Genomic DNA, 13686 nt, shown 5'->3' on the forward strand with positions numbered 1-13686 from the left:
TTTAAAGTAAACTAAATTATTTATTACACACGTCTATCAAATTTGTACTTGTTTGAGGCAACTTAATTAAAGTAAAACTGTAAGATACAGGTTGAATCCCTTGTCCAAAATGCTTATGATGGAAAGATGTGTGTTAGATTTAAAGTTGTTTGTTGTTTTTCAGTAAGAACAGTTTATTGAATGCACTGACAAAGAACAGTGAGCTGTGCTGCTTTTTGGATCTTGGAAGATCTGCTGATCGCAAATGAAATGTCTTAGAGATCGAACCTCCTTTGTTTTATACTCACCTGGCACACACAGACCAAAGGTAACCCTACGCACTTAGTGCACCTGTGTTCCGACTGGGACCCTCAGGGAGCTCAGGAGGACTCTCCTGCCGTGCTCAGGCTCCCAGCTTCAGGCTGGGGCTGGGAACACTCACCTGTGCCCCTCTTCAGTGTTTCCCTGCACAGGTGAGTGGTCAAAGCTGTTGCTATTCATGTGTCGGCCTGGAAGTGGAGCATGTGTAGGAAACTGAGTGGTAGTGAATGGGGCCTGAGCTCTGCTTTCCAAGAATGTTTTCCAAAAACGGTTTTATTTCAGAACACACAGGTTGACATGAATGCCGCAGTCATCATGTCGGGAAGATCACACTGACGCTCTCACTGGTCATCTCCTCCTCTTGGCAGAAGCACGGCTCACGAGGTCTCAGGGAGACAGAAGACACATCCTCCTCTTGATGCCCACATGTGGCACAGTAAGTCCTTTGTGACTGTCACTATTGGAACTGTGTTCTACAACTGCTTCATGATTACTAAAGTTTTGCAGTGGCTGGTTTTCCTATTGGCGTCTTACATCCTAAGACAAAGAGACAGCCAATGAGATAATGGTGGTCTTGCTTGTTGCCATAGCTCTATAGTAAGGCTACGGTTCACTCTGCAAGGCAAGCTGCAAATACTGAGACCTTCTCTCATCACTTAGCTGGCTCCCCTGGATTCTACTGACCTTTCTTTACAAAGCCAGTGGCTACTTTCTCTAGATGTTCCTCTTTCTTAGCCTACAGCATCCAGAAGGCTCTTAGCTCTATCATGTATGTACTAGAAAGTATATTCACCTAGATTATCCAAGACCTCAGAGGAAAAGTAAACATCACCACAGATGGGTGTACCTGAGACAGGATTGCCATGAATTTGAAGCCAGAGTGAGTATAGTGAGTGCGAAGCTAGATCAACCTGGGATCTAGTATAAGACCTTGTCTCAGAAAACAAAAACAAGGCCAGGTATGATAGCACACACCTTTAGTCTCAGCACAAGGGGCAGGAGGCAGAGCAGAGGCTGGCCTCATCTACATAGTGAGTTTGAGGCCAGCCAGGGCTACGTAAAGAAACCCTGTCTCAAAAGAAGGGGGGGGGGGAGCAGCACTGGAGAGGCAGCTCAGTGGTTAAGAACATTTGTTGCACTTACAGACATATAAAGCTCTCTCTGGTTCTAGGGAATCCAATGCCCTCTTCTGGCTTCTGTGCACAATGCACACATGTGCTGCATATACATATATGCAGGTAAAAATACCCATACAGATAAAATAAAATCCTTTATTAAAAAAGGAAAACCAAGTCTGAGCCAGGACAGAATCCCCTTCACCACAGCTGAACACAAAGGATGCATGCTGACAGAGGAGGCCTGCGGCTGACTGAGCTGTAAGCACTGCCCTTTTTGAGTCTGCAGTGTCTTCTTAACACTCTTTGCTGCACTCCCTTTCTTCCCCTGCTGGCCTTTAAAGTCTGGTCTTGACATACTGTAAGCAGTGTGCAGCAGTGAGATGCCACTTTAAATCTTCCATCTCTCTCTCACCCCCAACTCCCGCCTGTTTGGTCCCCCCCCCTCCTCTACCTCGTTTGTTTTGACAGGGTACTATGGGATGTCTTTCTGTATGCTATGAATGTGTGTTGCTCTGATTGGTTGATAAGTAAAGCTGTTTGGCCAGTGGTAAAGCAGAATAAGGTTAGGCAGGACATTCCAACTAGAGAGAGAGGAAGGAGAAAGGCAGAGCTGAGAGATGCTGCTAGCTGCCAGCAGAAAAACCAAGATGTAAAGTACTGGTAAGCCACAAGCCATGTGGCAAACTATAGATTCATAGAAATGGGTTCATTTAAGTTGTAAGGGCTAGCTAGTAAGGAGCCTGAGCCATTAGGCCATATAGTTTGAAAATAATATAAGCCTCTGTGTGTTTATTTGGGTCTGAGAGGCTGCGGGCCCAGGTGGGAACGGAGAAAACTCCAACTACAACAGGGTCCTTGCCCTGGAAGGCCTGGTACTCACTATGTAGCCCAAAGCTGGCCTTGAACTCATGGCAGTCTTCCTGCCTCAGCTCCCAAGTGCTGTGACTGGCACTTCTCCTGAAGGAAATTCTGGCCTATACTCAGCTTGTTTATATTAGAATCTACAGTTGTTCCTTCCAATAAGAATACTCATGCCACAGCATACCTTAATGTCTACTTACACAATAGGGAAAATGGGTCTAAGCCTATTCAGCTGCACTTACCGAGCATTTCTTCTAATTTGCTTGTGGCAGGCTCGTTCACACTAAACACATAGTTATTATCTCTAAAGAGAAGAAAAGCTGGGTTACTGTGTGAACTAAGACAGAGATATCTGTTCGCTACTTCTTCCTAACTGTATATTCTATCATGGAACTGCTAAAGGTCTGTGTCATGAAGCTTACTTTTTATTCCTTCAGGCCTTGGGACCAATTCCAGGTCCTCACACATGGTAGGCAAGTGCTCTACCACAGCCCAGGTACAACAATAGCCCCAGTCTGAAGTAGCTGAAACTGGCTTCTTGCTCCTGCTCTGACCACACAAGATACACAATTATGAGAGTTTGACTTCAAAACACTTGTTCATTGAGGAGACTCTATATCAGTAGTTCTCGACCTGTGGGTCATGACCCCTGGAGGCAGGGTAGGAGGTGGTACTGGAAGACTCTGTCACAGGGGTTGAATATCAGATACTTGCATTATGACTCATAGCAGTACCAAATGAAGTAGCAATGAGATAATTTAATGGCTGGGTCACAAGATGAACTGTGACCAAGCACATTACCCTATGCTCTTTTCTGTAATTAATCTAGGAAATGCAGTCTGAGGTCAAGCCCAACTTGGGCTAGAGTACGTTCTGAATTTTGTGATGTGTGGGTTCCCTGGAAACTTGCCCTGATCTAATGTTGAGGGCAAGAGGAAGGGACAGATGGCACCGCACTTCCTGAAGGGCACACTCCAGGGTCGCTGGTTCTCGGCCTCACTGCCATCCCTCACCTTGACCCCATTAGCACCTGGTACTTACACCTTCTTCTTTTCTACCGCCCCGAGTCTCACAAAAGCTGCTAAGGCATTTTTCTGCAGGTCAGAAGACAACGCATCATAACACTGGGAGGCACCTGCAAAGAGGGGAAGAGAGCAAGCAATCACTCCTATTCTCGACTGGGAAGCCACCACCCACAGAGACGTGCCTGACCTCGATCCAGAAGCTGACTGGTGAACTTCCTAGCTGCAACCAAGTACTGTCTCTCAGTGAAGCAGGCCTCTTCTTCATGCAAGAGGTATTTGGAAAGTATCTGATTTCAAGACGGAGAATGAAAGGAACAGAGAAAAGGAGATTGCCAAAAACAAGAACATGCTGAGCACACCGCCCTCCTTAAGAACACCACCCTCCACGGTCTGCAACTTCTAACATAACTCTTTTGATTCCAGCAGCTTTTACAATTAGAAAAGGACAGTTTGAAATGACATTTGGTAAGAGTTTAATTTCTCATCTCAGCTGACTGCAAGACAATCACTTCCAGTTTGGGCTGCCTGGGGCGAGAGGACCTACTGTCTTTGACTCTGTCTGTCTTTCTGAATGCACAGAGTGCAGGTCCTCAAGCACTGGCTGATTATCACCCAGTTTATCAAGTACCCATTCCATGCTAGACTGTGGGAGACGTGGAACAAGGTCACCTCTGGGATTACAGTTACCACTACCCAGCCTCCATCACAGATGCTCAAAGCCAGTGGATAAACGAAGTGCTGAGAGACACAGATGCCTCTTTTCTGAAAGGCCAGCACACCCCACCATTTCAAGTTCCCTCCCTCCCCGGAATCCTGCCACAGTGTCCAAACCTGTGCCTCCTCCTGGGCTGTCTGAGCAGGATCCTGCTCTTGTTCTCCCCAGAAGCAGAGTGAGTGCTCAGTAACTTTAAAGGAGAAGGCATTCAAGTCTGTGCTCACTTAGTGACCACTATGTCTCAACATCTAGCCACACAAAGAACACAAGAAGACACAGCATGACTGTAGTTCTGAGGCAATTATGGGCTCACAGGGATGCTACCCTCAGCCTATGATAGGCCCAGCCCCTCCTGCTTGTCCCTGAGTAGATATGGAACTTAGCTCTCTGGGTCCACTATTCACCTGCACATGCTCACCCTTCACACCAGAAATAATTTCAGGAAGAAAGCCTTGCAATACAGACATGGGGTGTGCAGGATTTGCAAACTTCACATACCTGGTATGATTCCACAAAAGGTTGAAAGAGCCCTACGAGAAATTCTAGCACAGCATTCCCTTTGTCTGTGATAATGATGTCCTTCCCAGGCATCTGTATAGCCTCAGTTTTACACAGCAAGTAACAGCCTTCCTCAAAGTCCTAGAAAAGGGAAGGGGAGGACACATGGACATGCTGGTCTGTGTACCCTCAGCATCTCGAGTCCCACAGCTCCCTGGAGCCTCCTGACTATACACTGAAGCTGGGAGTATTTGCTCCAACACTCAAGTGCCAAAGCTCAAACATGTAAACATACAGTGTTTGTAAAACAGTGGCCCAGGACAGACAGACACAGACAGACACACACAGCAGATGTTCTTCACACGGCACTCAACACTTCCTTAAATGTGATAGCAACTCCTGAAAACAGCCACAGGTGAACTTAGACCCAAACCCTGGCAGCCCTCACCGCTCCCACCTCAACTGCCAGAGCACAGGAAAACCCTCTCCTTAGCACAGCACCTTCTGTCTGCCTCTGCCCACATCAGCAGACCCACAAACCACACAGCTGTCCCACTGCTAGGCAGGCCCGCCCACCGCAGGCCACTCTCAGAGGAAATATGCTGCTGTGCTGAAGCATGCTGGAGATCCTCGTCTGTCTCTTCTGGAACATGCATTGTGGCATGCCTGCTCTGAGCTGTCAGAACTTACCCTGAGTGTGTTTCCTGGAAGGAAGATGAACTCATCTGAAAACACGTTGCGTAGGAAGGAAAAGCAACTGAAGACATCCTCTGGAAAGAACCCATTTTACAACATTAAAACATTGCTTTTGACTTCGTAGCCCTTCAAATGCATGTGTATGTGTGCAACAAGCAAATAACTGAGTCGTTAAAGGAAGTGAAGCCAACCCTAAGTTTCTCTGACGGACAGACTACAGCCCAGCAGAGTTTAAAAGGGCAGAATATAAATTAAACAAGGCCTCAAAACCCTCAGTCTAGAAATGGGCAGGATGTCACCATCCTTAGACGTTCCTCAGAAGAGAGACCTCCTTCTGAGCAAAGAAAGGACCTGATTTCCCAGCTTCTCCTTATTCTCCTATCTACCTTTTTTTTTTTATCTTACAATAGGCCAGAGCAGTTTTATTTATTAACCAATGTGAACAATGCATATTCACAGCATACAAAAAGATTTTCCCACAGCACTTCCCCTTTTCTGCTACCATTTCTTCACTGTGACTTAGTGCTCTGTGTGAAAGCCTGGGTCAATCACCAGACACACACACAGACCACGGTGTGCCCTTGAGACCAACTGAAGAAGATTCTCTACTGTGGCCCATGATCCTCAGTCAGACCTGGGCAGACCCAGCCTGCATAACTCATTTCAACTCACTGTGATCTGATACCACTGTGCATTGTACAGTGATGGTGCTGGTGTCCTATCTGCCTCTGCTAGGGTGTCACAGCAGAAACTGCATCAGACCAGGACCTGGACAATGGTATTCCCAGTGCTGAGCCACTCTAGTAATTACATGACTCTCTGGACCTAACTGCCCTGTTTATAAAAGGCACAGCTAGTGTGTGTTTATTGTATGTTTAAGGATACATGCATGCCGCAAACATCTATATGGGAAATCAGAGGGCAAGTTTCAGGAGTTGGTTCTTGATTTCCACCTCATTGCAGGCAGAGCCTCTCTTGATTGCTGCTAAGCTGAACACCCAAGTATAGCTGGTACACAAGCTTAGGGGCAAGTCTCCTATCTCTGACTCCTGTCTCACTGTAGGAATGCTGGGATTTCATATAGACGCGAACACACCTAGCTTTTTACATGAGTTCTAAGAATTTCAACTCAGCAATCAAGCTTGCCTAGCAAACATTCATCCACTAAGCCATCTTCCTAGCCAAAAGTACAGTACAGATTAGGAAATCATTAGGTCTTTCCAGTTCTGAAGTTTTATTTTTCTCTTAAGGATTTTTCATTTTATTCATCTGTATGCGTGCACATATGCCCTATGTGTGCGGGGCCATGGAGGGCAGAAGAGGGTGTTGGAGCTCCTGGAGCTATAGTTGTTGGCAGTTGTAATCTGCCCAACACTGGTGCTGGGAAACTCACCTGGCTCTTCTGAAAAAACACATACATTCTTGATCACTGAACTAGCCCTTTTGTTGCTGTTTTGAAACTATATTTTGCTACATAGCCCAGGCTATGGAAGCTCCTCCTGCCTCAACCTGAGTATTTGGGGCTAAGCCACTTGATACTATACTTTCCAACTCTAGACCCGGAAGCGGGCAGGGCAGCCTCCTTTATTAGAACAGAGGGGGCTGCATGTAATAGGGCTTCAACACTGCTCCCTTTCTGGGACTAGGGGGCCAGGCCTCTTCGGAAATTCAAGGCCATGCTCCTAAAAATTACCTTTCCTGAACCCAGGTGTCATGTGCAAGGCTACAGCTACTAAGGATGGACGGACAAAAATGTTGAGCAGCTGGTTCTTGTAGGCCGAGCACATGAGGAAGGTGATGTGTTGGAACACAAGTCCTTTGACCATTTCTGAGTCTCCACAGTTCACTTTCAGAACCACCCGGTCTTTGACAAGACTGGCCAGGTTGGAGTGCAGGAGGATGCTGGATTGGATCACTTCCTCAGGAAGTTGATTATCTACAGAGAGAGCAGCAGAGTGAACTCAATGAGAAGGCAGCCTCCAATTCCACCATGCTTCCCAGAACTTATAGGTTCCAAGGCCGCAGACTTCTATGATCTAACACACCCTCCTTCTGTTCCCGAACTGAAAAGCCAGCTTTCTAACATGCCCACACTATCTGAAGGTCACATGCCAGTTCCTGCCCCACCACTAGTTCCTCATCCATGAGCCAAGCTTCATCTGTCCTGAGCTTCTGAAGATCTTCTTTCCAAAGCCACAACTCCAAAGTCCGAGTCCAAATTCTTCCCCAAGGATTCTCAGTAACCTGGGCTATGTCCACAGCACTCAGGCTTATTCCACTGACCCCAGCACTAGCTCACCATCACCCAGTGCCTACCCTACCAGAACCAGGAGAGATCCAGATCAGCTTGTCCACTTCTGTGAACTGGGAGGTGCTTGGCTAAAAATCATGACCTGGTCTTTCAGTGATTACACTCTAGCTGCAATGTCTGTGATTTTTCAATTTACACTAAGTACTGTGACAGGCTCCCACCCCTAAGCCCCTAAGTTCACAGCATAGTCTCCATAACTCCAATGAGAGGTATGTATGTGTATGCTCCTGACATGGTGTGTACATAAACATCAGGGGACAACTCTGGGAGTCGGTTTTTGTCTTCCCTCTTTGTTTTGAGGCAGGATCTCTACACTTCAGTGTAGGAGTATTTTGCCTGTATACAAGCACACGGGTGCAGTACCTGAGGAGGCTAGAAGAGAGGGTGTGATCCCTTGGAACTAGAGTTACAGATGGCTGTAAGCCACCATGTGCGTGCTGGGACCTGCACTGGGTCCTCTGTGAGAGCAGCAAGGGCTCGCGAGCGCTGAGCACACTTCAGCCCAGGCTTCTTCTCTACTCTTACTCTGCACTGTAGACTCCAAGGGCTCCCAAGAGCTGAGCACTCTTCCTGCTGCCTGGCCCATGAGCAATTCTCCTGTCTCCTCCTCCTCTCATCTGGATGGGAAGCATGCTGGGATTGCAGACGCATATGACCATGCCCAGTTGTTTACCTAGTTCTGGGGACTAAATCCAAGTTGTGCCAGGCTTGTGTGTGGCACACAGCTTTAGTCACTGAACCTCCCTGGTCCTCCAGTGAAGTTTTTACTGCGCTGTTCCTCTACTTCCTTTCTTTCCTTCCTTCCTTCTTTCCTTCCTCTCTTTCTTCTTTCCTTTCCTTTTCTTTTTTTTTTTTTGGAGACAGGGTCTCTTTGTATAGCACTGGCTATCCTGGAACTTGCACTGTGGACTAGGCTGACTGGAACTCAGAGATGTGCTTGCCCCTGTCTTCTGGAATGCTAGGATTAAAAGGTATGCACCACTACATCTAGCTTTTTCTTCTTCTTTTTCTCCCCTGGAGCTGAGGACCGAACCCAGGGCCTTGTGCTTGTTAGGCAAGTGCTCTACCACTGAGCTAAATCCCTAACCCCTTTCTTCTTTTTTTCTTTTGATTTTTTGAAATCACAAAACTGTTTCTGTGTAGCTTTGGTGCCTGTTCTGCTTCCACTGCCTGAGTGCTGAGGTGATGGGCAGGCTTGCTCACTGAATTAGTATTAGAGAGCTAGAAAAAGCCCTTAGCTGAAAGCAGCTAGGCTACAAACATACTGAGATTTAAGGAGGACTGAGGCTGCAGCTCAGTGCACAGAGCATACACAAAGCCTTAGGTTCAGTTTCCTGTACTGAAAATAACAAAACACAACAAAACCAACCCTGGGGCTGGTGAAATGGATGGTTCAGTGGGTAACGGCTCTTGCCACACAAGCTCAGTAAACTGGAGCTCGATCCCTGGAACATATATAAAGGTGACTCCACAAAGCTATGCTCTGACCTTAACACCTCCCATCTCCCAACAATAATTTTAAAAGCAACTAGCTACATTGTAGCAAATAGTACACTTGTTGGGTATGTCTGTAATCCTGACACAGGAGAACTGCTCCAAGTTTGAGGTGAGCCTGGGCTATAGAGTGAGTTCGGCCAGGCTGGGCTATACAGTGAGACCCTGCCTCAAAAGAATGTTGAGGCTATGAAAATAGCTTAGTTGGTCAAGTAGAACCTGCATTTGATTCCTAGGCTTCACATAAAAGTCAGAAGAAGTAAAATACACCTGTAATCCCAGCTGAGGTTACAGGGGAGGCAAGGGTAAGAAAATCTTCAGGGCTTGATGACTAGCCAGCCTAGCTAAATTGTCCAGCTCCACATTCTGAAAGATCTTGGCTCAAAAACTGAAGCAAAAGTGAAAACATCTGTCATCAACCTCTGGCCTCCACAGGCTCATGCATACCATACATGAGTCAACACACACAACCCTCCAAACTTTAATTAAAAAGAAGTGGATGTGGAGGGAAGGACTCACATCATTATTCTCTGTCTGGAGCTGCCAAGGAAGTAGCACTGCAGTCCTAGAGGGTAGTCTCCAGAGTGAGCCAACACACAGGCAATCACTCTCAAGGAGATCCCTCATGGGTCTCAGATTAGGAAATGAAAGGCTAGTCTACAAACCACGTGTATCCCACATACGTACCAGGCCAAAGCAGGAACCCTCCAAACACCTGGGTTATGCCCTTCAGCCACAGAGTTTTCTCCACCAGGGTATCCAAGTCCATGGATAACTGGTTTTGAAGTAGAATGGCAACTACCAGAAGCCACGGGTTCAGAACCAGGTTTTCAATTTGCAGAAGCTGTATCCTGTAGGCGACTTCAGTGACAAAGGCGTGTACATCCTCGGACTGCTTCTGAGGGATGCATCTGAAAGGGGGGTACACAGCAGGTTATAGCTCAGCTACCCACACGCTGGTGGAGGGGGCCCACCACAAGACGTGCCATGCTTCTGCCAACCAAATTCTCTCAGACCACACACCAGCAGCATCCCCTAGCTTCACAGTGTGACCTGCCCATGTCTCCACAGTATGCAGCTGAAATTAAACAAAAACATTAATTCCCAGTTCTAAGTAATTTTTAAAAGCAAACAAAGCCACTCTTTTTTACTTTAAAAACAGAACAGACCATTGTCACAAGCACAGCTGCTTGGACCATGGGGCTGTACTCCAAGAGCCACGTGGTCAGCATCTATGCTGCCCACTCTGGTTGCAGAAATATGCCTGGGTTCCCCAAAGCTATGGAAGAAGGTAGTTCAAGGGCAAGGTGGCAGCCAAGAGGCTGCCCTGCACTGGAATAACTGGCCAGGGCTCTGTGGCAGTGGATGACTAACATTTGCTTCTGGAGTAACAAGTGAGGTTGCTGGCCAGGCAGCTCACTGCCAGGGAACTGCCAGAGCTGCAGTGCCACCTGAGGGGCTAATTGGGACTAGGGTATGTCTGCTTTACTTCCCCAGGGGGCTCCTTTGAGTTAAGAGAACACAAATGCCTGGGCTGGTGAGATGGCTCAGTGGGTAAAGGGGCTTGCTGCCAAGCCTGACAACCTGCATGCACCCACAAACATACAACATAAATCAATTAATCTAACTGAAAGAAAAATGCAGACACAGATGCTTATCTGTGCCCTGAACCCTTAGAGAACTCAGTGTGTCTGAGAACAGGGCACTGTCCTGCTCACTGCTGCTCTGGACTCTTTCCTAGGGTCTAAAGCAGTGCTCTGGACACACTGGCTGCCCTGCGGTCATGTTCACGATTCCTGTGTGTGAGCTTCTTAACAATGGTGCTATTTCTCCTCACTGTTAAGCTGGAGCTCAGAGAGGATGATCAATCATCTGGCTACACACTGACACACACAGCATGCAGCTTAACTTTTTTTGTTTTATGGGTGAGCACTTTGGGGGGAGGGGTGCAGCAAACAGTCCTCTGTTTGTTTGCTATTTCAGACAGGGTCTCATGTAAACCAGGCTGATCTCAAACTTGCTGTGTAGCTGGAGATACCCTTGGATTCCTGATCCTCCTGCCTCCACCTCCTGAGGGCTGGTATTACAGACATGCCCCACCATGCTGGCTTCAAGCATGAGGTTCTTTAACTGAAGCTTTCCAATGATGAACATGTATTTGCCAGGGCTTCCCTGGCAATTTGCTGGGAGAGCTCAGGCAAGCCAAAGTTTGGTCCGGAGGCCGTCAACTCAAGAGTCCCGATTCATACTTATGGGTTTTACTTCTCATTTCTGTGTCAGGTATTAAAACACAGGCCTTGCACCTTGGCACCAAGTTATACGGGTTCCGACTGAGCCGCCCTGCAGCTAGAGAACGCAGTGACACAGGGTCTCCAAAGTACACATGGATGCTTCCAAAGTTCTCAGACAGAATCCGTCTGGCTTTCAACAACCCCTGGTGGCATCACAAGAGGGAGAAAGAAAACAGGAGTACATCTGTAAATTAGTGGATGTGTAAGCCAGGGTATTCTCTACACTCGAAGAAAATCAAGTTTGGTTATCCTCACTTACACTGGTGGATTCCTTTGGCTTAGGAATTCCTAGGAGCTCATAGGCATAAAGAGTTTCTTCCAATATTTTATCATAACTGATGCTAATTGGAACAAAGTAGGTATCAAAAACTTCTCTTTTAAAAAATGGTTCCATCACAATATTCAGGAGACCTGTAAGCACAGGGAGAAATGTTTTACCATGTATACTGAAGAGCAGGCCACACAAGGACTCATAAATAATATATCAATCTCCCCCTCTCCTTCTACACTGTACCTATAGCCTCCCACCCACGGGATTTAGAAGGTAAATCCTAAATCTGTCTCCAACATCTCCCATTCTCGGTCAAGAATAAAATCTCTCACTGCCCAGCTGGTGGCCAGCCTTGTTACTGATCCCACAATGAAAGGAGAAATAACCCAGTCAGGAAGTCAAACCAGCAACATATACAGCCAGCCTTCCACACCACTTGCGCTATTGCCTCTCACTAACTCACCCGAAACTGACAGAAACTGGGCATAGCAGTTCACACTTGTCATCTCAGCACTCAGGAGGTTTAGGCAGGAGGATGGCAGCGAGTCTGAGGCCAGCTGAAGCTACACAGTGAGTTCCAGGCCAGCATGGGCTACTGACCGAGAAACAAATCAAACCATACACATATATGCATGAAGATTACAACTGCAATCCATTTTCCAGGGGAGCCCCCAAAGTCCCTTAATGATGACAGGCTGTGTCTGCTCTTGCTATTTGTACCCAGTGCTCTGGTTCTCTATGCTTCTGCCCTATCCCATTCCCAGGCAGGAAAAAAAAAAAAGATATCCAAAGTGTCCAAAAACAGCTACACTTAAGGAAACAGTTCTATCTGCAAAGAAAACAGTATCTTGTCAAAGAAGTATCAAGTTCTATTGGCGCCACACTGACACCACACCTGAGATCTGGGGCTTTTTATATGCTTCTAATACATAAGGGACCTACCAAATTTAGGAGTCAAGGTCTTGGCAGAGCGACTCCTTGTCCCTTCGAGGAAAAATTCAACAGGAGCATAACCATTCTTTAAAAGAGAACACAACAAATACACAAAACCCATTGTCTACTCTCAAAATAACACAGGCCTCTTTTGTATCCTGCCCCCACCCCCACCCGTGTGTGTGTGTGTGTGTGTGTGTGTGTGTGTGTGTGTGTGTGTATGTGTGTGTGTACACTCTGGGACTGAACCCATGACCTCTCATATCCTAAGCAAGCACTCTACTACTAAACAACATCCCCAGCCTAAGAAATGGCTTCTTCTGACTCCTTATCCCAAGTGCCCTCTGCCCTTTAAACAAACACCACTCACAGCAACATTTTAACAAGGATGCCTTTCAGATGAGGGACCACTGGGAGTTGGTGTGCTCCTTGAGGGGAAAAGACAGCTAGGGGTCTATTCAGAAGTGAAGAGCAAGACAGCTCTGTAGCTCCGGGTCCCTGGAGCGCCTGCATTTACCCGTAGCATGGTCTTCACATATTCAGAGAATACAGCCCAGTACAGTTTATTTCCGCCAAAGGTGCGCCGCATGAAGAAGGCCCCAGACATCCTGAGTAGCTCACCGACCAATTTCATTCCCAGGAAGTCTAAAACACAAGGTAGGGGCAATATGGGAACAAAGATCTAAATGTAGACACTCTTGAGAAGTTCATGATCAAGACGTGTGCCTTGTGACAGCAATAGTTATACTTGTAAGATTAACTCCAGAAGAAGAGCAGAAAGGTGCTGGGGAGAAGGCTCAGTGTCAAGTGTCTGCCATGCAAGCTTGGGGACCTAAACTCATTCCCAGCACCCACATGACAAGCAGAGCATGGCAGCGACAAGATCTCTAGAACTAACTGGCCAGTCAGTCTACCCAAATCAGTGAGCTCCAGGTTCAGTGAGACCCTGTCTCTAGAAATAAGGTAACCAATAGAGAAGACATTCAATGTCAACCTCTGCCCTACATCCCTCGCCCCATGCTCACACATATACATAAACATGCACTCACGTGCACATATATACATGTATCCTCACACATGTACACACATGCATACAACACATACACACAAAAATAAAAATGAAAACAAAGGCCATATAGTAGAATTATGTAAGGGACTCTGAGCCAGAGCCCT

General features: G+C 46.9%; 1 protein-coding gene across 2 annotated transcripts in view; it reads right to left on the reverse strand.

Moving 5' to 3' along the window:
* Gnpat (glyceronephosphate O-acyltransferase) overlaps positions 1–13686 on the reverse strand; it is a 27898-nt gene continuing 14212 nt past the window's right edge. For both annotated transcript variants that reach the window (XM_036187233.1, XM_036187234.1), the window contains 12 exons: positions 13031–13158; positions 12523–12598; positions 11569–11720; positions 11322–11452; positions 9706–9929; positions 6907–7149; positions 5208–5287; positions 4518–4658; positions 3492–3591; positions 3321–3414; positions 2522–2583; positions 1–837 (listed from right to left, as the gene is read on the reverse strand). In XM_036187233.1, coding sequence (XP_036043126.1) covers positions 794–837; positions 2522–2583; positions 3321–3414; positions 3492–3591; positions 4518–4658; positions 5208–5287; positions 6907–7149; positions 9706–9929; positions 11322–11452; positions 11569–11720; positions 12523–12598; positions 13031–13158 — 1475 coding nt within the window. In that variant the 3' untranslated portion in view covers positions 1–793. The remainder of the gene's footprint in view (positions 838–2521; positions 2584–3320; positions 3415–3491; positions 3592–4517; positions 4659–5207; positions 5288–6906; positions 7150–9705; positions 9930–11321; positions 11453–11568; positions 11721–12522; positions 12599–13030; positions 13159–13686) is intronic.

This window comes from Onychomys torridus, chromosome 5 (assembly GCF_903995425.1).
Source record: "Onychomys torridus chromosome 5, mOncTor1.1, whole genome shotgun sequence".
Taxonomy (NCBI): Eukaryota; Metazoa; Chordata; class Mammalia; order Rodentia; family Cricetidae; genus Onychomys; species Onychomys torridus.